The 21,284-nt window shown below is 30.2% G+C and overlaps 1 protein-coding gene across 1 annotated transcript; it reads right to left on the bottom strand.

Moving 5' to 3' along the window:
• Positions 1 to 976: 976 nt before the first annotated feature.
• On the bottom strand, positions 977 to 6,857 carry LOC132041666 (E3 ubiquitin-protein ligase RSL1). Its single transcript, XM_059432377.1, has 4 exons — positions 6,632 to 6,857; positions 5,599 to 6,313; positions 4,199 to 4,959; positions 977 to 1,804 (listed from the first exon to the last, which is right to left on the bottom strand). Exons 2-4 carry the CDS (start codon positions 6,055 to 6,057, stop codon positions 1,423 to 1,425), a joined length of 1,602 nt encoding a protein of 533 aa, XP_059288360.1. The 5' UTR covers positions 6,058 to 6,313; positions 6,632 to 6,857; the 3' UTR covers positions 977 to 1,422.
• Positions 6,858 to 21,284: the final 14,427 nt, after the last annotated feature.

Below are 21,284 nucleotides of genomic sequence, written 5' to 3'. Positions count from 1 at the left end.
TTTATTGTTGCTTAGTATTCTCGCTTGATCCATATAAGCTTTAGCTAACTTCGCCTTCTTCTCCCTTTTATTTGTCTTCTTTAATTTTTGTGCAATTTTCATGTTAGAATAATGTGTAATATAGCTGCATCAGAACTTGACAATGATCGTGTTTCATTTGACTAACAGTATGTTAAAGGAACATATTACAATAAACGCTGTAAAACTAAAATAAAAGAAAGTTTTACTTTAGTTCTAACAGAATATGCGATGTACAAAATGTATTAAGACCTCTTCTTTAGATCTCCTATTACATGAATTTATAGACGAGTAGAGCGTTCGAAACATACCCTGGTGAAAATAAACATTTTGTCACGTTTATTGTTACACAAAATTCAATTTTGCAATATATATGTGATAAAGGTCATAAATAACTATCCAAATACTGTAGAAAAGGCAACACGACATGCGAACAACTTTTTCTTAAACTAGTGAGGCTGGAAAATAAGTACATTTTGATTTCCGTATCTCAACTTTTCGTTATCTTTATTAGGTTAGCCATATAGGCTTTTTGGTGCTTTTTCATCTATAAGTTTTAGGGCGTTCATTTTGTCATTATACTCTTTATCAGTTACTATTGAAATTTAACTCTGTCATCAGAGTAAACTTCTCAAATAAAAAACTGTGTAAATTGTTCAAAACCAAGTGAAAAAACACCATATTTTAGCTATAACAGGGTGGGGGAGAGATAATTAGCTAAAGTTTTACACAAATTTCTTGACAGGCAAACAGTTAACATGCGATAATCATACGATCAATCCAAAAAGCTGAACGGAAACCTCATTTAGCCTGATTAGACAACTAAATTAAAATAGAAAGTAATATACACTAATAGGGTAAAAAGCTTTTTCCTTCTATGGGCTAATAGTGTAAAGAAAACTTTTTCCTTCTATGGGCTAATAGTGTAAACAAAACTTACACTTTCAGTGCAGCTTAGTTGATTATAGAAGGTTAACATTTCAGTTTCGGGATTACCACATCAGACTTGATACGAGGGTAACATGTTGTAGGTCCAGCTTATAGTGATAGTATAAAAGTTCTTTATACTAATAGAGCAACTAAATTACAAGACGTCCACAAATCATAGGAACTCTTCAATCAAGCAAGCAAATGACCCACCAGTCCATATGCAATGACCTGTGTCGATCTATGCTGTTTTGCTCATCAGTTTTCTTTGAAGAGGAAGCTTCTTGTAGCTTCCAAAACGTCATACAATTGGGATGGAAATAGGCCCAACATCTCTTTTAGCATGAAGCAAATGAAAAAGGACATTGAAGGGCCTATTTGCTTAAACTATCAAGGAGTCTAGAGAGTGAGATACTCATTTACCTCCCATGTCAAATTGTTATACAAATGCTAAATGGCTTCAAATCTTTCTATACTTCACTGGATATGTTCTTCATAGTAATTGTCACTTATCACAGACACGAACCGTTCGAGCCATGGAAGCTGATGGAGATCCTTCATGGCATCGACATAAGAATCTGTACAACGTGGTGGGGATTGGTAAGCTTGGTGATCCGTAAGACTGAAACCACCAGCAAGAAATCTCTGGATCAAAGCCAGCTGAGATCTCTCTTCATCTGAATATGCATCCATCATCATAGGCAGCGACTCGAATGAGTCCCATGCCCATTGCTCAAACTGTTGAGTCGGTTGAGTTACCAAATCTTGAGTGTAATCCTCATCCCAGAATGCACATTGACATGTCTGTTGGCCGTCCCTGTATTCCGCACCACAAGAATAACAGAATTGATGCCCACACCTGCCAGTGTTTAATACAAGCACAAAAGCTGTCAATACTTAAAATTATGATCCACCAAATGTGTCTTTCCAATTTAGTGCTGCTGAAGACATCATGAATACGTCAAGAAAAATCAGTTATGAATGAATAGGTCAAAGTTGTATCAGTTGTGAATTGTGATTCAACTGTTCTCTCTTTTGTCCAGTCAAGCACCGACTGTCCCCAGCTTCAAAAAGCTCTAATAAGCCAACTGTTAGAGCCCAAGTTACTTCAACGTAATTTTACTCACCAAGTTATTAGTTTTGGTCCTCAAACTACCAGCCAATTTACATTAACAAGTTCTTTTGGCAAGACATGAATCAGTTCCCAAAATTTATGTTCTGTGGGTTCCTTTTGTAGGTTCTAGTTTCTTTAATCTGTGGATGTACACCTACTGCTGTTCTACCCCATTTTTCTGATACAAGTAGCTATTCTTTTGTTTCAGTCAACTCCCTGCCCACTTCATATCTCATTAAAGATTTAAAATTGCTAATTTCAAAACCTACTACATATTTAGCCTGCTTGGTTACTTATTAAAAAAGATATTAAGAAAAAGGCCTGCCTAGCTGTCGTGTAAGCAGTAGATGAAGGAGAAGAAGCAGTAGTATCCGTAGTAGTAGAGTAACTGGCAGCAAGAGGATTTGAAGAGTGTTCAAGAGCTCCAACAGTTTGGAAAGGGACAAATAGAGCACAAGTCAGACTCATTTATAAACAAGATAGAATACTCGGAACCCAGAAAAACACTTGATGGCTAGAAGCTATTGACTCTCAGACACAGAACTAATTTTCAAAAAATTGGATCATCGCTCAAGTTCTGAGACTAATGTAGCAATTATACACTATAAAAGCTTTATCATTAACTGATGATAACACGAGCATAGATGTAATCCGACACTCAAAATTACAAAAGATAGTCTTCAGATGACCTTTCCATCAAGTTCGGTCATTGATCCTTGGGGGTTTCCTTAATAACAGCAGCCACTGACAACACTTGCAGCCAGACAATCCATTGAGAATCCATTCCTCCAATAGTGGAATCCTTGTTCATATGCTTAACAAATGCAAGTTTTGTGTGTGAACATACCATCAAAGTAGCTATAATAGACAACACCGATATCGAAACTACTAAGTACTAAGGATACTTGTTCACTAGATGCTTCCTACTAAGTAGTCTCTGCCTTCAGCTATTTCAGAGCAGCTGCTACTTGGGGAAAGTACCCCACTCTCCTCTCCCATTATCGGATAACTCCAAAATGGAAAGAGTGAATGGTGAACATCCTAGTCCTCATTAATATGATGTTTTATTTGCTTTCTTGGAAACTCCGAATCTCAAAGAAAAGGGTGATCTGGTTGCAAAACTTTATTAGTCACGTTGAGTAAATCTGTCTGTCAAGCCTTTTAGGGTAATAAGAAGTTACAGAAGGATGATAGACCTACTAACCACTAAATATCCTTCTATATAGGTAATGTATGTATATCACATGTGTGTGTGTGTGTGCATATATATATATATATATATATTTCCAATAAGTCAACTAAAGATTCAATATAACACTGTGCTATTGAAAACTAAGCTTTCTTAGTTGACAATGTATTGGAAAATAACACCAGTGAGCAAACAGATATCTCCAACTCTATTCTAGACTGGGTAGGTTTTCCATTAAGGAGGTGATAAACCAGTAAATTAATTAGCTACACCACCAAAACAAGACATCTTATTCCAGAATCTCTCAATGGTAACTTTGATATTCAAACGCTTTACATCTTGCAGGCAGTTTTATGAGGTGCAGATAAAATGCAAGATTAAGCCTTACCAAGGTAAAATATGTGTTAAAAAAAACTTGCCTAAATGAAGTGTTAATAAAACTTGTTTTCTGATAGTATTAAAGAAAAGAGCTAATCCTCCTTGATGGTTCTCATGCAGGATAAGAATGGAATATAAAGAGGAAAGATAGTTCTCTTTGTATCAGATATAAACGATCATTCCTAGAGAACCCACACTAAAGTGCAGCCCGGTGCACAAAACATCCCGCGTTAACAGGATCCGGGGAAGAGTCGCACCCCAAGGGGTGTGATGTAGACAACCTAACCTAATGCAATTTCCAGCTACTTACAAGAATCCTCTGGTTGCCAAGCTCCTGAGTTTAAAAGTGCTTTTGTCTGACAACGAGCATCTGTCAGAGTATCTGGCACTTAGAGCTTATGTTCCAAAATCTCGACATCAGTTTTCAGGATAATTAATCAGATTATATGATACGAAAAACAGAAATGTAGCTAGCAAATTCAGAGTATCAATGCGTTATTATCATTGATTCAAAAGTCTATATACAACCCTGAATCTTGCATTAAAAAGTATGAAGGAAGCAAATATATTACCAGCATGCGATATGATAGCATCCATGTGTGAGCTCAATCATCCTCCTGCAGTGTGAACAGCGCCTCCATCTTTTATTTTGTGCGAGGCGATGCAAAGTTATGTCACCAGCCTCCCTCTCCTCCAAAGGGAGATTTTGGTAATCTTCACATGTCATTGAAGAATGCCATGGGACCCTACAATCCACACACATGAACCTCTGACAAACTGGACAATCCACACAACTATTCTCTGACTGGCTTGATGAACTAGCCCGAGTTGAAATACATTCATGAGGATCCAGAAGAACAGAACAATTTGGATACGGGCAGTAAAGTTTGTCCGAGTTGAGAGCATTTGCTTCTTCGAGAGCCCTCACTAAAGATCCATAGGAATTAAGGGGGAGAAAAGATATACATTCAGTGGCAGAGATTAAGTACTTGCATTTTGGCTGAGGGCACCTAATGGGGACTTGGCCAGATTGGACTTTACCCTCAACATAAGTTTTCATACAGTGAGAACAGAATTTGTGGGTACATTTCAATGTGGTCATCATCATTAAAAGTCTATCCTCACAGCATATTGGACAATTTTCAGTTGATTCATCTCCTTCGACATGGGAAGAGACAACCCCTATTGCTACTTTGGCTAAGTCCAACGCCTTTGCCAGACCAGTGTATGGGACAAGTTTCAGAACAAAAGCCTCCAGATCATTCGCATGATCCAGGATCCTCTGCCGCAATGCCATGAGAAGCGGATTATCAAGGCTCTCTTCATGCATAATCTGATCAAATTATTTACCATCAAACAACACAAATGAAACTTTACCATCGAAACAACATAAAATAAAACAAATGCTACTACCACGGAGCAAATTTAATGCAAGTGAAATCAATGAAGCCCTTATTACAGTCACATCCAATACGTAATCCAAGTTATCAATAAGATTTTACAAAAGAAAGGAAAACAGTAGTTAGATAGTTCTGCTATTCAGGTAGGAAAATACCCTATTGTTGTACAAAATCCGAGCATCAAGATCAGACTCAACGTCTACTTTGTAAAGGGATACCATCGTGGTGTATTATCAATAAATTTCTTTTGTCTCATCAAATAAAAATAGATTAGTCGGCATCTAAACCTTTTTGGTAAAAGAACCAAGCAAGCCTGAAATTTACATTCATTTTCGACTGACAAATTCAATAAAGACAGCTTTGCAAAAGGCCTAAGTTTTAATAAGGAATTGGGCTTTTCTTCGTGGAGGGCGGCAAAGAGGGGAAGTTGTTCATCTACTAGCACTTCAGTTGCAAAAGCGAAAGCAATTGCATTAAGGTAAAAAGATTCAAGCCACTGAAGATGAAATTCAGCAAGAACTGAAAAGGCGAACATCGAGATACACATATCTTGCAGAGAACAAATTTCTCACCTGCTGGTATAATATCTCAGAGTCAGTAAAGGCATAAACCTTTCTAATCTTGTTCTTCACAGCTTCCAGCAACCCATCCATCAAAGCCAAATAATCAGCCACAAATTCTTCCACATAAAAATCAAGCTTTTTTTGGATTTGAATAACAGGAGCACTTTCTGCCCTCTCCATAACCACTCCAATTCCAGATATCCTACAACCAGAATCTCCAGGACCAGCTATAGAAATCCCCTTAAAGAATAACTTTACAGAATGTTCATCAAGATCTACTTCACAACTTTCACTTAACAATTCCTTCTCGTCCTCGTCCTCGGTTACTTCATCCTCTTCTTCCTCACTATCTTCCAACTCCTCTTCATCTTCACAACAACTACAAAAATCCTCTTCATCTTCTTCTAATTTCACTTCATTTGCTATATTCTCCAACAACTCATCACCATGAACCATTTGTCCTTCCATTTTCAAAGATTCTCAGAAGAACTATCCCCGCAAATATTTTGGCCAACTCTACTCCTTCAAAGATTCAATTTTTTTACAAAATATAATCAAAATCCATAACATAACTCTAAAAACTCCACAACTCTACTAGACAAACCTCAACTTTACAATCCAACTATTGAACCCTTCAATAATTAACCAAAAAAGACCTAAAAATCCGTGTTGAAACAAGATCAATTTCCTCAAAAGCTCTGATCTTTCCAAAAGTTCAAAGCTCCTGTACCAAAATTCAAGAAACACCAATTATCTTTAGATCCACAAAACACAAAGAGTAAGTGAGAAATACCCTTAAACTAAAAAAGGGGATTAAAAAAAATAGAACAATTCTTGCTTGTACAACTCTAACTCAGAAAAGTCAAAAAAACAAAGAAACCCCACTTAGCTACCTGACTCAACACCTTTCATTATCACACAAAAAAACAAGTTCCATAAATAAATACTGTAGTAATAAATACATAAAAAGAATGAAATTATGAATAAATAAAATCCAAAAAAAAAAAAAAAAAAAAAAAAAAAGGAAGTGAAGGTTCCGTACCAGAGGGTGTGGTCTGGTCTGGTGTTTCACCTTATATATGAAAAGAATTTATCATCTGAATCGTGTTATCAAAAGAAACTGTTTAGTGTATATGTTATGTGCACAAGTATATTAAAAATAACCTAATCTGACAAGGTTACAGTAGCAGAGATTTTACTAAAAAAAAACTTGTTCTTGTTCAGAGAAGGAAAGAGATGCAGCAGTAGTTGTGGTGGTTCTTATATGTGGTTGGTTTTACAAGGGAAGAGAATAACTCGTGTACAGTTTGGTCTTTCACCACACCAAACAAAATAAAGTTGATTAAATTTCTGTGGCATTTTACTGCTTTACCCTTCTTCTTTTTTTTTTTTTTTTTTTTTTTTTTGTGACAACGCCATTAAAAAAACGTTACTAAGAGCTGTTTGATTAAATTATGTTCGTTTTCAAATTTTTTGAAAGTTTACTTACTAAATTTTAAAAGTCATTTTGTCTTAAAATAAGCTCAAAAAAAATAATTGCCCATTTGACTTAGCTTTTATCTAAAGCTGAAATTATAAATTTTAAAATAAATATAAAAAAAAATAAGTTAGACTAACCCAACTTATTTTTTTTAGCTTATAAGTTGCAAACAGCTTATAGGCATAAGCCCATCCAAACAGGCTCTAATTGTTCTCCAACAGTCTATTTATAAAAAATGGCTTGGAGAATTTTTCTCAAGGTTTCTCACAATTCCATTTCTTTTTATAAATTATTTTTATTACATAAGGATAGTGAAAGGGAAAATGGGATAAAATTACAACGCTGAGATTCGAACCTCACCAATAAGCAAAAAAGTCATGAATTAACCAAGCCTACTAACTCCCAACAACACTTACACTTTTAAAAGCATGAAAACAGTTAAAAATTTCCCAGAATTAGGAAGGAGTTAAAATTACAAAATCAATAATATGTCAAAAAGTAGTTCCTATATTTAGAAGTGCTAGAAGAATAAGATTGCAATTATCAAAGACACTAACCATCAAATATTGATAGAACACATGATGTGTCAGAATGAGATGCTCAAGCGCACAAAAGCTACATAGACTGTCATGTAGGGAATAAAACCATATAAGGAATGACGTATTTATTCGATTAAGAAAAGATACTGTCAAATTCGTTTATATTCTTTCACGCCACTAAAACCTGAGAGCACATGGCACTGGATTTTGTTTGGGAAAATTCACTTTGACTTTTTCAACGCTTTCAATTTATCATTTGTTTAGTAAATTATTTGATATTAACTTTTTAAATTAAATAAATTATAATTTGAGTTAAAATAATGATTAGATGTTGAAATATCAGACACTCATGATTACCCCCCTCTCTCTTCTCTACTTTTTCTTTTTTTCTCTCTTTTTAAATATGGGAGATTGAGCTTGTACATATTTTATTTCTTTTTGTCAGTAAAAGGATATTTAGGATAAAACAAAGTTATCCGTTTTCGCTTGAAACATTTTTATTTAGGGTGCTGCTAAATAGCAAAATCTATTTAGTCAAAAACGTCAAAAATGGGGATAGGGCCACGTAAAATAACGAGAATACCCCTACCTCAGAAGGATCCAAAATAGCCAACTTCTCTTCATATTTTCCCTCTAATATAATGTAATGATTAAAATAGGGCACACTTAAATATTATTGGCAATATTTAAATGAGATGCATACACCTACACTTATATATACACCTATATATTTTACATAATTATACGGTGGGCCAACCTAAATAATATACACAACTTTTTTTTTCTTTCATTATACGGTGGGCTAACCTAAATAATATACACAGATTTTCTTTTTCTTTCATTATAAGGTGGACCAACCTAAACAATATACTAAGCCTCAATATTTTTAGGGAAAAAATATAAATGGGCAATATGTTAAAAATATTTACAAAATTGTAACAGTATTATTTGATTAACATTTCGTAGCAGTTGCATTCAATAAGAGAATTCTTCCTATTCCATAATTTTAGGGAGTGTTGTGCTGATTTGACGCTAAACTCACAATTGAGTTTTCCTCATCTTTTATCTCTCTTCCAAAAGAATGCTTTTGCCATAATAATATTTTAATAATAAATGTGATCTTCCCCTATATTTTTGCTCATAAGATATCTTCTTGGACGGTTTTGCCCCATTCTACTTCCCCTCCTAGTTGATTAAATATATTGACAATGTCGTTTTTCCTTTTCTATTTTTTTCCACTTCCTCTCTAGTCTACTATGGTTTCGTTGTTCATTCATAAGTGAATAAAATTGTTATATAGAAAGTATACACCGAATAAGACATTTTATATACCTAGTATAATTTTATTATATCTTGAATAATAAATTGTATACCTCATATAATAAATTTTATACCTCGTATAATTTTGTGTGTGAACTAATAATATTTGCATATGCGATTATACCTTATACAAAATTGTCTTTCAGATGTGTTTTTTGAAATTTATTTGGTGGATATTTTAACAATGGTTGTATTTTTTAAATATTTTAATGACTCGTTCATGTAATAATATTTTATACTTCGTCTTGACCTTGTGCAAATCCTCAAGAACTCGTCAACCAAAATGGAAAAATGGATATGGGGGTAATAAAATCAGAGACCCATTACTAATTAGATGACACAGTGTGAGAGGCTCTTTTTTTTTTCTTTTTTTCTAACCTGAGCCTTGCATAAATCCACTGTAACTCTATCAACCAAGAAGGGAAAATGAAAGAATACGGGATGAGTAATGACAGATGGAGGATCTATTGGTTGAAGATGATTGATATGTTAGTAGATGTTTATCTTAAATCAGAGAGATAAATGGTGTTTATCTCTTAAATGATGGATCAATGAAAATAAAAACTAAAAGATATGACTGAATCCATGATTTTGGGGATATTCCCATTCGTCACATACTTCTTTTAATGTGTTATATATGTAATAAATAGTGTTGTCTTGGAGAATATGAAAAGTTATGCTATTTATGTTCTTAATTCTTGTATCGTGACTTATCACGTAATTTTCTCATTTTTTTAAGCCTTATTTTTTTTCTTTCATTATACGGTGGGCCAACCTAAACAATATACAAAGCCTTAATCCTTTTTCCCTTTTTTTTTTTTCTTTTCTTGTTAGAGATATTTACCCACTAAACCAGTTAGTAAAAATCATATACAAGAATAACACATTTTATAACAAATATAGCACTCTGAAAAGAAAAAAATAGATGTAATAATAAACTCCGATTAGATCCAACCCTCTCCATTAATTAATGAAATCTATTTTCATTAATACAGTTAAGATTAGATCTAATTCAATCAGTTACCTAAGTATTAGTTAAGATTTAGTAAAAGGTCTGCTGAGTGCTGATTCAATTTCATCAAATTTTTATATAAATATGTAAATGTAACTATGGTAACACTATTTTGCATTGAATTTCCTATTAAATATTGAAAAGTCATTTGTTCTACCATTTTGCTCTATTCAAAAGATAATACTTAGCTAAATTGAAAGAATTAGATTTAAACTTGATAATTTAACATGTTATGATTCCATTAAATTCATTTTTTTAAATGGTGAATTTAACAAATAATTAACACTATGGTAGACTTATTTCTACAAAATTTGGTCATTTCGGTAATTTCTGTGCAAAATTATGAAAAACAGCAAATCAATGGCTATTTATGCAAAAAAGTGCACTTTTATCATCTTCTTCACCACTTTCATATTGTTCTTCAAAATTGCTTCAAAGTTTTTTTTGGTCATAAATTCTTCAAATCAAGTCAAATCAACCCTAAGCTCGAAATAAAGTTCCTCTATACCAACTAGAACAATCCCCACTCATCAATTTTGTCAAACAAATAAGAAATCAATTAAATCTACTTGTTAGTTTCTAAGCTTTTCCAAGAGCGCATATGAAGATCTTCAAGAACACCATGAACTTGAAATTTGTAATTTCTTCAAAATAAGTCCAATTACTCCAAATTTTAGATCTAGCTCTTCCTCAACACAGAGAACAAAACTCAATCAAATAGAAATCAATCAACCCCTAAATTGCTAGTTCTTCAAACCCAACAATGGTAAACTCTTCAAATCAACTTAAAATTCTTTTTGAACTTCGGATTCTTTACCTCTTTCACTAGAAAAACAAAGACCAATAGGTTTGAGCCTTCAATTTTGACCTAATCTTCGAAACCCATCAACTTGTTTTCAAGCTTTGAAGGTCAACAATGGTGAAACTATTTAAAACTCCTTCAAATGACTTGAAACTTTAGATCTAGGTAGATTTGACCTCTAGGAACTCAAATCTACACTCCAATTCACACAAATCAAACAACAACACCAATTTTCGTTTTTTTTTTTTTTTTTTTTTTTGGAAATCATAGATAATAATACTTAACGAAAATTATATTTAATACTTAAGTAATTTGAAGTTGTAATAATACTTAATGAAAATTCTATTTAATAGATAATAATACTTAATGAAAATTCTATTTAATAGTTGTAAATGAAAAGTTGCTAATTGTTACTCAATCCTATATAATACTTAGCTAAATTGAAAGAATTCAAATGTTTTAATTAAAGTCAACCATAGTGTTGACTATTTGTTACATTCATTATTTTTGTTTATGTTGATTGAATTAGATCTAAAGAATACTACTTGGCTTATATTTAAAAATAAGTTAAACTTGTTAATAAACTAAGTTAAATTGGTCCAATTATTTTTTTGAGCTTATTTTAAGCACAAAATGACAATTATATTTCAAAAAAAAACGATTTTATAAGCCAACTTATAAGCCAATCCAAACGGGCTCCTAAACTTGTTAAATGCGACTAATTCTATTTAATATTTAACTAATTCGATAATTTCATGTTTCAATTAAAGTCAATCATAGTATTGACTACTTTTCACGTATTGTTTTTTAAAATTAATTGAATTAAATCAAATGTTGCTAATTGTCACTCAAGCCTATGCAATACTTAGCTAAATTGAAGGAATTAAAATATTTCAATTAAAGTCAACTATAGTGTTGACTATTTGTTACATTCACTATTGGTGTTTATATTAATTGAATTAGATCTAAATTTGCTAAATGCAACTTAATTCTATTTAATACTTAATTAATTGAGATAATTCCATGTTTCGATTAAAATCAACCATTGTATTGACTACTTGTCACATTTTTTTTTTAAAATTGATTGAATTCAATCAAACGTTGCTAATTGTTACTCAATCCTATATAATACTTAGCTAAATTGCAGCAATTCAATGTTTCAACTAAAATCATAGTGTTGACTACTTGTTAAATCTATTAATTTTGTTTAAACTAACTAAATTAGATATAAACTTACTGAATACTACTTAGTTATGTTTAATACTTAACTAATTGAGATACTTTCATGTTTCAATTAAAGTCAACCATAGTATTGACTACATGTTGCATCTAACTTTTAAAAAAAAAAAAATCATTAAATTAAATTGAAAGTTGTTAATAGTTACTCAATCTTATATAATACTTAGCTAAATTAAAGGAATTTAATGTTTCAATTAAAGTCAACTATAGTGTTGACTATTTGTTATATCCACTATTTTTGTTTAAATTAGATCTAAACTAGCTAGATGTTACTCAATTCTATTTAATACTTAACTAATTGAGATAATTTCATGTTTTAATTAAAACAAACTATAGTATTGACTACTTGTTGAATATTTTTTTTAAATTAATTAAATTAAATCAAAGCTGTTAATTATTATTCAATCCTATATAATACTTAGCTAAATTGCAGCAATTCGATATTTTAATTAAAATCAACCATAGTGTTGACTACTTGTTAAATCTACTATTTTGTGTAAACTAATTGAATTAGATCTAAATTTTTTTAATACTACTCAATTATATTTAATACTTAACTAATTGAGATAATTTCATGTTTCAATTAAAGTCAATCATAGTATTGACTCCTTGTTACATCTAGTTAAAAAAATAAAATCAAAAGTTGCTAACTGTTACTCAATCCTATATAATACTTAGCTAAATTGAAAGAATTCAAGTATTTCAATTAAAGTCAACCATCGTGTTGACTATTTGTTACATTCACTATTTTTGTTTATGTTGATTGAATTAGATCTAAACTTGCTAAATGCAACTCAATTCTATTTAATACTTAACTAATTCAAATAATTTCATGTTTCAATTAAAGTCAACTATAGTATTGACTATTTGTCACGTATTGTTTTTTAAAATTGATTGAATTAAATTAAATGTTGCTAATTGTTACTCAATCCTATGTAATACTTAGCTAAATTGAAGGAATTCAAATATTTCAATTAAAGTCAACTACAGTGTTGACTATTTGTTACATTCGCAAGGCAGATGTTTGGGTTTGCAAGGCAGAAGTTGCAAATTTTACCCTTGCAAATTAGGGGCAGAATTTGCAACAAAACTTGCAAACTTCTGCCTTTAAGGCAGAGTTTTGCCTTCAAAACTCTGCCTTGTGAACCCAACTTCTGCCTAGCGATTTTGTTTTAATTTTTGCCTGAGCAGGGGTTCGAACCTGGGACCTTGATGTTTTAGGCGAAGGACAAAAGTTAAATACTTTCATTTTGATGGGCAAAATTTAAAGACCACCCCAAAATAAGGGCATTACTGCTAATTGCCAAAATTGAAATACGTGATGCAAATAGCTCGACACAACAATTTATGTTTTTCTTGTGTAGTTGTAAATAAATAAAAATAGATTTATTATGTTAAACAATAGTAAACTAACTAAAATAAAGTTATAATGGTTATATTCACATTTTCAGAACAAAACTAAGAAAAGGAGAAGCGTATATTTTTTACATGTAAGTTTAGATCTAATTCAATCAATTTAAACAAAAATAGTATATTTAATAGGTAGTCAACTTTATGGTTGACTTTAAATGAGACATTGAATTGTCTCAATTTAGCTAAGTGAACACTAATTAAATATAATTGAGAAGCAATTAGTAAGTTTAAATCTAATTCAGTCAATATAAACGAAAATAGTAAATTTAACCTGAATTACTTCAATTAATTAAGTATTAACTAGTATTAAGTAACAATTAATACTTAACAAAACTTTTCATTCAAAGGTGTCAATGGATGAGATTTAAGACTTAATGAAAATTCTATTTAATACTTAACTAATTTGAAGCAACTATGAAATAATGAGTTATAACCTTGTTATAAATGAGCTCACAATTATTGATCGGTTATGTAAACCAACGACGAGAAATCCTAACGATTGTCGTGTACACAAATTCGTAACGTAAAAAACCCAAACAAAACATGAATATCATTATTTACATTTCAGTTTGATTATGAGAGTGCAACAAACCTAGATTTTGCATTGAATTTCCTATTAAATATTGAAAGGTCATTTATTTTACCATTTTACTCTATTAAAAAAGGCAGCTAAATAAATATTCGTTCCAAGAAATGATGAATGTTATTGCAGCAAAATTGGTCAAGGTCCATGTTTATAACCCTTAGGTCCCATGTTCGAGTCTAGGTGAGCGCATACAGTGAAAAGTTTTTTTTTTTTCCCCAATTTTTCTTTCACTTTGATATTGGGCTGCATTTCTCCTCTTCTGCTGAATGTTATTGCATCAAAATTGGTCAAGGTCCGCGTTCAGAACCCTTAGGTCCCACGTTCGAGTCTAGGTGCGCGCATACAGTGAAAAGTTTTTTTTTTTTTTTCCAATTTTTCTTTCACTTAGATATTGGGCTGCATTTCTCCTCTTCTGCTGAATATATGGGTTGTGGTTGTTTGGGCCCAACTTCTTTGAGCAGCCCAATGCCCATGCATCTTTATGTTCACAACACAGTCCACAAAATAAAATTTGTCCACTAAAATATAATACTCCAATTCATACGATATAAATATGTGATAAACAATGCACAAAGACCGATTCCATTGGTATTTTTATAACGTAATTTTTTGGATACATCAAAAAAATTGGTAAAATGAATGACTTTTTAATATTTAATAGGAAATTCAATGCAAAATATTGGTTAGTTTCAATCAAAGTCAACCATAGTGTTGACTACTTGTTAAATCCACTATTTTAGACAAAATGAATTTAATGGAATCAAAACTTGTTATTTTAACAAGTCTAAATCTATTTCTACAATTTAACTAATATTATCGATCCAATTGAATCAACACTTAGTAGACCTTTTACTGAATCTTAACTAATACTTGGCTAAACTGATTGAATTAGAATTTTAATTAAAACATGAAATTATCAAATTAGTTAAGTATTAAATAGAATTGAGTAACATTTAAGCAAGTTTAGATCTAATTTAATCAATTTAAACAAAAATAGTGGATATAACAAATAGTCAACACTATGGTTGATTTTAATTGAAACATTGGATTCTTTTAATTTAGCTAAGTATTATAAAATATTGAGTAACTATTAGCAACTTTCAATTTAATTTAATCATTTTTTAAAATAAAAAAGGTAGATGCAACATGTAGTCAATACTATGGTTGACTTTAATTGAAACATGAAAGTATCTCAATTAATTAATTAAGTATTAAATATAAGTGAGTAGTATTTAGCAAGTTTAGATCTAATTCAATTAGTTTAAACAAAATTAGTAGATTTAACAAGTAGTCAACACTATGATTGATTTTAATCGAAACATTGAATTGCTGCAATTTAGCTAAGTATTATATAGGATTGAGTAATTGAGTAACAATTAGCAACATTTGATTTAATTCAATCAATTTTTAAAAACATATATGTGACAAATAGTCAATACTATGGTTGATTTTAATTGAAACATGAAATTATCTCAATTAATTAAGTATATAGAATTAAGTCGCATTTACCAAGTTTAGATCTAATTCAATCAATATAAACAACAATAGTGAATGTAACAAATAGTCAACACTATGGTTGACTTTAATTGAAACATTTGAATTCCTTCAATTTAGCTAAGTATTGCATAGGATTGAGTAACAATTAACAACATTTGATTTAATTCAATCAATTTTAAAAAACAATACCTGACAAATAGTCAATACTATCGTTGACTTTAATTGAAACATGAAATTATTTGAATTAGTTAAGTATTAAATAGAATTTAGTTGCATTTAGCAAGTTTAGTTCTAATTCAATCAACATAAACAAAAACAGTGAATGTAACAAATAGTTAACACTATGGTTGACTTTAATTGAAACATTTGAATTCTTTCAATTTAGCTAAGTATTATATTGGATTGAGTAACAAATAACAACTTTTGATTTAATTTTTTTAAGTAGTTGTAACAAGTAGTCAATACTATAGTTGATTTTAATTGAAACATGAAATTATCTCAATTAGTTAAGGATTAAAGATAATTGAATAGTATTAAGCAATTTTAGATCTAATTCAATTAGTTTAAACAAAAATAGTAGATTTAACAAAATAGTCAACACTATGGTTGATTTTAATTGAAACATTAAATTGTTGCAATTTAGCTAACTATTATATAGGATTGAGTAACAATTAGCAACGTTTGATTTAATTCAATCGATTCTCTCTCTCTCTCTCTCTCTCTCTCTCTCTATATATATATATATATGTGTGTGTGTGTGTGTGTGTGTGTGTGTGTGACAAGTAGTCAATACTCAATACCATGTCTTATAAATTAGTTGTATTTATTATAGCATGACTTAATGCTTTTTGATTATGATAATTTTTTATGCGATCTTATTACTTTTTTTTGTTGAATATTTTAATACAACGTCATATTTCGTTTTACATTTTGTGTTATTTTCTTAAAAAATATCTTAGTTAAATAATCGTATGTTAATAAGACTTAAGGAATATTTGGAGTAAAAGTTATATGACACTACTTCCTAACTTTGGACTGTTTGTTATGAACATAAAGATGCATGGACATTGGGTTGCTCAAAGAAGTTGGGCCCAAACAATCACAACTCATATATTCAACAATATCTAATGCAGCCCAATATCAAAAGTTTCCCAACATTGCATCAAATATACTTGATCAACAAGGACAACTCACTTTTAATTACGTTCTAAGGGAATGCAATTAACTATAGAGTAGGCAACAAAATTTGGACAAAATTGTATGAAGTACATTGATACTTGATCTGTTTTAGTTTGGTGATCATGTAAGTGAAAGAAAAAATGGGGGGAAAAAAAATTTAGACTCCGATTAGAGCCAACCCTCTCCATTAATTAATGAAATCTATTTTCATTAATAAAATTTTACTCATTTACTCTTTTCTCTCACTTCCACAATGATCTCCCCCCTTTATTTTATGAAATTTTTTCTTCAAACTTTATTTTTATGCTGATAGTTTTCTTAAAAGAAACATTTAGTATATTTCAAATATATTATATTGTAACTATTTTCTATTATGTTAATATTTCGTTAATATATTATCTATATTAAGTTCATACATTTATTTTTCAAAATATATGAATTGTATATATACAATATTTTATACAATGTTAATATTCATCAATAATATATATTGTTCATACATTTATTATACCAAATATATGAATTGTATTTACAGTATAAATTTAATTACAACAATATATATTTCACATATGCTATTGTTAAAAATTTAAAATTTCAAAGGTTAAAAACATTATAAACAAAAAAACTATTCTAAATAGAATCCGTAACACACAGAAATGATGTGTATTAATCAAATTTAAATTCCAAGAAAAGAAAATAAATATGGTCCCGATTAGTCCACACCTTTTCTTTTGGAAATAAAACAAATTGACTTTGTCCTTAAAATTAGCATGTTTTTAATTCCTACGTTTTAGGCATGGATTATGGGATTTGTTCTAGGTGTTGTCGTCCTTAGTTTTAGGGGATCTTTTTAAAGGTTTATGCTATTTAGGTAGTTTTCTTTACCTATTTCCTTTACTGGAAATTTAAAATGGAATATTTCTCTAAAAAAAAACATTTGATCAAATATTCAATTGCAAAAAATGTAACTATAGCAATCATAGTAGACAATTAGATTTAGCTATGTGTTTATAAACTAGTATCGGTTCCTTGATCATGTAAACATCCTTATCTGTAATTCTATTCAATTTTAATCATATTTTAGCATTTATCAAAAGAGAAAAATGCTATAACAATTAGAGTTTAATTTTTTAATAGAAGTCCACACATACAATTTTATTTCTGGGCGATTATTTAAATAAATAACCAACAATGTCTAAGACCAAATTTTGAGAAATTAACGATGATTTTCTAGAGAGAGAAAAACTCCCTCCCTTATATGTAGAAATTGAGATTGCGAATTTCTGTGTACTTTATTGAAAGAGAAGATCATCTATGCTTAGAAATAAAAGAATAATATTTAATCCTATAAAAATTTTGTCCAAATTCTATTTGCTAGCATATAACTAATTTTATGAGAGTGCAACAAACCTATATTTTGCATATTTCCTATTAAACATTGAAAAAGTGATTTATTTTACCATTTTGCTCTATTAAAAAAGGCAGTTAAATAAATTTCTGTTCCAGAAAATGACGAAAGCTATTGCAACAAAATTGGTCAAGGTCCGCGTTTAGAATCCTTAGGTCGTGAGTTCAACTCTAGGTGCGCCCATATACGTGATTTTTTTTTCTTCATTTTTTCTTTCACTAAGATGATCATTAAACGAATCAAGTACCAATGTACTTTATCCAATTTTGTCCAAATTCTGTTGCCTAGCCTATAATTAATTGCATTCCCTTAGAATATAATTAAAAGTGAGTTGTCCTTGTTGATCAAGTATATTTGATCCAATGTTGGGAAATCTTTGATATTAGCTGCATTTCTCCTCTTCTGTTAAATATATGAGTTGTGGTTGTTTGGGCCCAATTTCTTTGAGCAGCCCAATGCCCATGCATCTTTAAAAGATTAGAGAAAACGTGAAAGAAATACTTAGAATTTAACCATTGTATCATATTTCTAGAGTTGGAGTACTAAAATTAAAATGTTAAATTTTTTTTCCTTTTGGAAATTGCTGGAACGAAAATGTAAAATAGAAACAAAAGCCGAAGAAAATAGTTATATAAAAACTCCTCCTTCACAATGTTTTTTGAGGGATAACTCTGTGATAGAAGAAAAAGAAAGAAAAGAACCAGTAAAATATACCTTTATACATGTATCTGTCAAGAATTCCATCGTTATAGCTTTGCCTCTACTCGTTAATTACATGAAAATCCTTCTGGCTTGGCATTACTTATTTATTAATGTGCAAATTTTTGAAGTATAACGATCTTTAACATAGTAAGCATTTGTTATAAATAGAAGTACCACAATTTTAAGTCTTTTATATGAAGCTTCCACCTAGTCAAGTGAAACTAAGAACTCTTTTAACTTTGAAATGCATCGATAGGACCTCATCTATAACCTGATTTATGTTATTAAAACAATTTATTTTGGTTGTCCTCTTCGTTTTTTTAAAAGCGTGTCCGAAGTAGAATATTTAGTGAAATATTGGTTTGTTGCATTTTTATAATTAAATTGGCAGCAGTTCTTAATATGGTCATAACTAATTTTAATTCATAGTACTTCAACACTAGTAGTGACTTGATTCGTTATGTTATTAATAAATAATAATTTGACACTGCACTCACAAGAAATAACAATATTGAGCTCAACAAAAAATAGTACAAAATTAAACAACATGAACAAAAATAAAACAAAATTAAACAATAGAATTTAATCATTCACTCAAATTATTCCACTTTCAATATATAACGTCCAATGGGAACCAAATACCATGTGTGTGTATGTGTGTGTGTCTATATATATATATATATACAATATATATATATATACACACACACACACACACCCCATAACAGAAATAGAAACTAGAAAAAGAAGAAAAAATACACTCCATTCCAAATACCGTATGTATATAGCCAATATATAACAAATTTATAGGAAAAATAAAAACACTTTTAGATACCAAAGCAAAAAGAAGAAAAAAAATACACTTACTGTACGTATATAGTCAATAAATAACACTTTATTTACAAGAAAAATAAAAAATAAAAACTTTTAGATGCCAAAAAAAAAAAAAAAGACAAAAAGGAAAAAGGAAATGAGTACACCCTAGGCCAACTGTATGCATACACAATAAGTAAACAAAACGAAAAAAGGAAATACACCCTGAGCCCACCATATGCATACATAATAAGTGAACAAAAAAAAAAAAAAATACACCCTAAGCCTACCTTATGTATACACAACACAGCTAATGTAAAAATAATAATAAAAAAAGATACATTAAAAAAATGGAAAAGAGCATGGGAAACATAATCCATGATTAGCCTATATGAGAGAGAGTATCATTTTATCAGGAAGGGCAGTGATGTAAAAGCACATGACAATAAAATAATAAAAATTAAAAATTCTTCAAAATTCCCTATGAAATGACTAATATATCCCCATTTTTGACAATTTTGCTCAAAAGTGATTTTGCCAAATAGATTTTTTCATAATTTAAATGTAATTTACTGTATTTTGCTATCTTATTTAGGTAACATAAGGCTTTTAAGGACCCGTTGAAACAACTTGAATTTCTATCGGAGGAGACTGAGGCTTCAAGGGACCGACTTAAGTACCCACCACAAAATTGGTGCAGGACATAACAGTCTGCAAAAACCAAATGGAGGACAATAATTTAAAAGAACAATGACCAAGACGTTATGATTATTATTAATTGGTGCGGGACACACTTTAATACAGTCTGCAAAAACCAAATGGAAGACAACAATTTAAAAGAACAATGACCAAGACTTTTTATTTCTATTTATTTATTATTATTATTATTATTATTATCGGTTAAAAGCAATGACAAGACTATTCTTACTTTGCAATAACTGCATATGGTCAGGAAACATTTTAAAATGATGTCCGATTGGTATTAAATTTACTTTTAAGATGTTCATATATATAATAGGCCGATTGTATGATTTGAGTATGAATTTAATATTTGGATATAATTTAAGTGTGATTTGATGTATTTTGTCAAATAAGATTAAGTAATGAAATAGAGCACTACACACTTAGATATTTAATACTTCCCCCGTCCCAAAAAGATTATCTAGCTTTTCTTTTTAGTTTATCTGAAAAAGAATAGCATCTTTCTATATTTAAAAACAATTTAACTTTATGAGATGATTTATAGCGGACAAATATCGATCTTGTTTTGGTAAACACATTTAAAGAAATCTTCGTTTATTTATTAAAACCGTGTGGAAAAACTAAGATAATCTTTTTGAGACGGAGGGGTACATAATATGAAATTGAAGAAATGAGTAAAAGAGTAAAAAAAAAATCTCTTAAAGTCTTCAAATCTTCAATCCCCAAATGGGAGTGTAAGAACCCTAGCTTCTTCAACACGTATTTATTTCCCCCAAGCTTTCCTTTTATAGTTCTCTAATGTTCCAATCCAAATTAGAACAAAGCAGCCACTGATTTTTGGAGTTACTGATCTGATCATTTTTGCGCTTCTAACCACTTTTTTCATTTTTTTTCAATTTGATCTCTTTTTGACTTGTTTTTTATTTAGTTTCTTTCCAATTGTTTCTCACTCACATAAACCTATAAAATTGAAATATATCATTTTATCAATTAAACATAATAA

The sequence above is a fragment of the Lycium ferocissimum genome, unplaced genomic scaffold, assembly GCF_029784015.1.
Source record: "Lycium ferocissimum isolate CSIRO_LF1 unplaced genomic scaffold, AGI_CSIRO_Lferr_CH_V1 ctg11, whole genome shotgun sequence".
Lineage (NCBI taxonomy): Eukaryota > Viridiplantae > Streptophyta > Magnoliopsida > Solanales > Solanaceae > Lycium > Lycium ferocissimum.
The sequence above is the reverse complement of the archived record's forward strand: the minus strand, read 5'-3'. Positions and strand labels throughout refer to the sequence as shown.

Coding starts and splice junctions, on each gene's coding strand:
- LOC132041666 (XM_059432377.1), bottom strand. CDS start 6,057: ATGGAAGGACAAATGGTTCATGGTGATGAGTTGTTGGAGAATATAGCA. Junction 4,960..5,598: donor CTGAGATATTATACCAGCAG/GTGAGAAATTTG, acceptor TAATTTGATCAG/ATTATGCATGAAGAGAGCCT. Junction 1,805..4,198: donor TGCTATCATATCGCATGCTG/GTAATATATTTG, acceptor AAACACTGGCAG/GTGTGGGCATCAATTCTGTT.